Below are 1,396 nucleotides of genomic sequence, written 5' to 3' on the forward strand. Positions count from 1 at the left end.
CTAATATTGACTAATAATAATAAACATAAACTTCCACTTAAGAAGAATTAAATCAAGTGAAAAATAATGTATCTTACCCTTAATTTTGGAGAAATGCTCAATGACATCATTCACTAGATTTTCAAAGCTAGGAATATAGCCATGAAGGCCATCTGAGAGACCAAATCCAGGGTAATCCATTGCAAACACTCCATAACCAGATGTTGCTAACTTCCTTGCAACTCCTAAGTATAAAATATATTACACAAAAGATAAAAATAAAAATAAAAATGAAATCCAATAATAACAACTTTTAGTATTAAAGTTATGCATTAATAGATAGATGTGTAATGTAATGTGTTCCATGCCTTCAAAGTAAAATGTGCAAGTGTCTGCATAGCCATGACAGTAACAAACTATTGCTTTCAAAGAAGATGTTTCTGGTAGCCAACTTTTGGAGAATATCTCTAATCCTCTCGAGTTCACTTCATAGCCCTGTATGTACATAATAATTAAAATCCCAGTGTAAATATAAATTTAATTTTCATGAGTGTAAAGAAACTTTACACGTGTTTCCAATTACATAGCACAACATTATTAAAAATAACTATTATTTTTATTAATCGCGTGAATGATCATTCAAAAAAATAGATGTGATTACACGACATAAAATATTTTATATTGTCAGTGCATCAAAATTAAGCTCATGTAAATATCACCTCAAAATAACAACAATTTTAATAGAGGAAAAATGATAGACTCCTTTACCTCTTTCATCTTTATCCCATCTACAGGTAACTGTAACAAATTTCAAAAGCAAAAATTAGTTGCAATATCCTCTTAATTTCTTTCTATATTAGGATACAAGCTAAGGCTAAAACTAATTTTTGTTTTCTCTAAAATAATTTTTTTTAAAGTTATTTATTTTAGTCTCAATTATTGATTTGTTATGTTAAATAGTTGCCTGACAAATTAAATGCCTGCATCATGTCACATTAGTAATTTAACTTATTATATATATTGTTTTTAACTAACTACATTAATATTTAATGGAATAAATTAATAGTAAAAATTAAAATAGAAAACTTCTAAATGTTACTTGGTCAAAACTGAGAAAGAAAATTTATAGGAAACAAAATTAAAAAATATTTTATGGAAAAGAATTATTTAAACCTTGATGTAATAATAATATATAGGACGAGAATAGGAGGTTCAAACCGCCAAAGCAAGGGAATTGAATATGGTATTCAATATTCATAGATCGTTCGGATATTTTTTAAAAACTTATCTGCATTGTCTTTTCCCGAATTATGTAGTATCCATGTTGACCTTTGACTAGGTGGATCATTTTATTTTTATTTCACTGACAATAATTAATTTTATAAAATGAATTGAATTTTTTTCCTAAAAATTAATA

At 26.5% G+C, this 1,396-nt stretch overlaps 1 protein-coding gene across 1 annotated transcript in view; it reads right to left on the minus strand.

Annotated features, from left to right (window-relative positions):
- The window catches only part of LOC107644303 (caffeoylshikimate esterase), a 4,717-nt gene that overhangs the window by 1,602 nt on the left and 1,719 nt on the right, over positions 1-1,396 (minus strand). Inside the window, exons 3-5 of the mRNA XM_016348140.1 lie at positions 748-777; positions 348-474; positions 29-224 (exon numbers count right to left, since the gene is read on the minus strand). Of these exons, the coding sequence (XP_016203626.1) occupies positions 29-224; positions 348-474; positions 748-777 (353 nt within the window). The remainder of the gene's footprint in view (positions 1-28; positions 225-347; positions 475-747; positions 778-1,396) is intronic.

This window comes from Arachis ipaensis, chromosome B05 (genome assembly GCF_000816755.2).
Source record: "Arachis ipaensis cultivar K30076 chromosome B05, Araip1.1, whole genome shotgun sequence".
NCBI classification, from domain to species: Eukaryota; Viridiplantae; Streptophyta; class Magnoliopsida; order Fabales; family Fabaceae; genus Arachis; species Arachis ipaensis.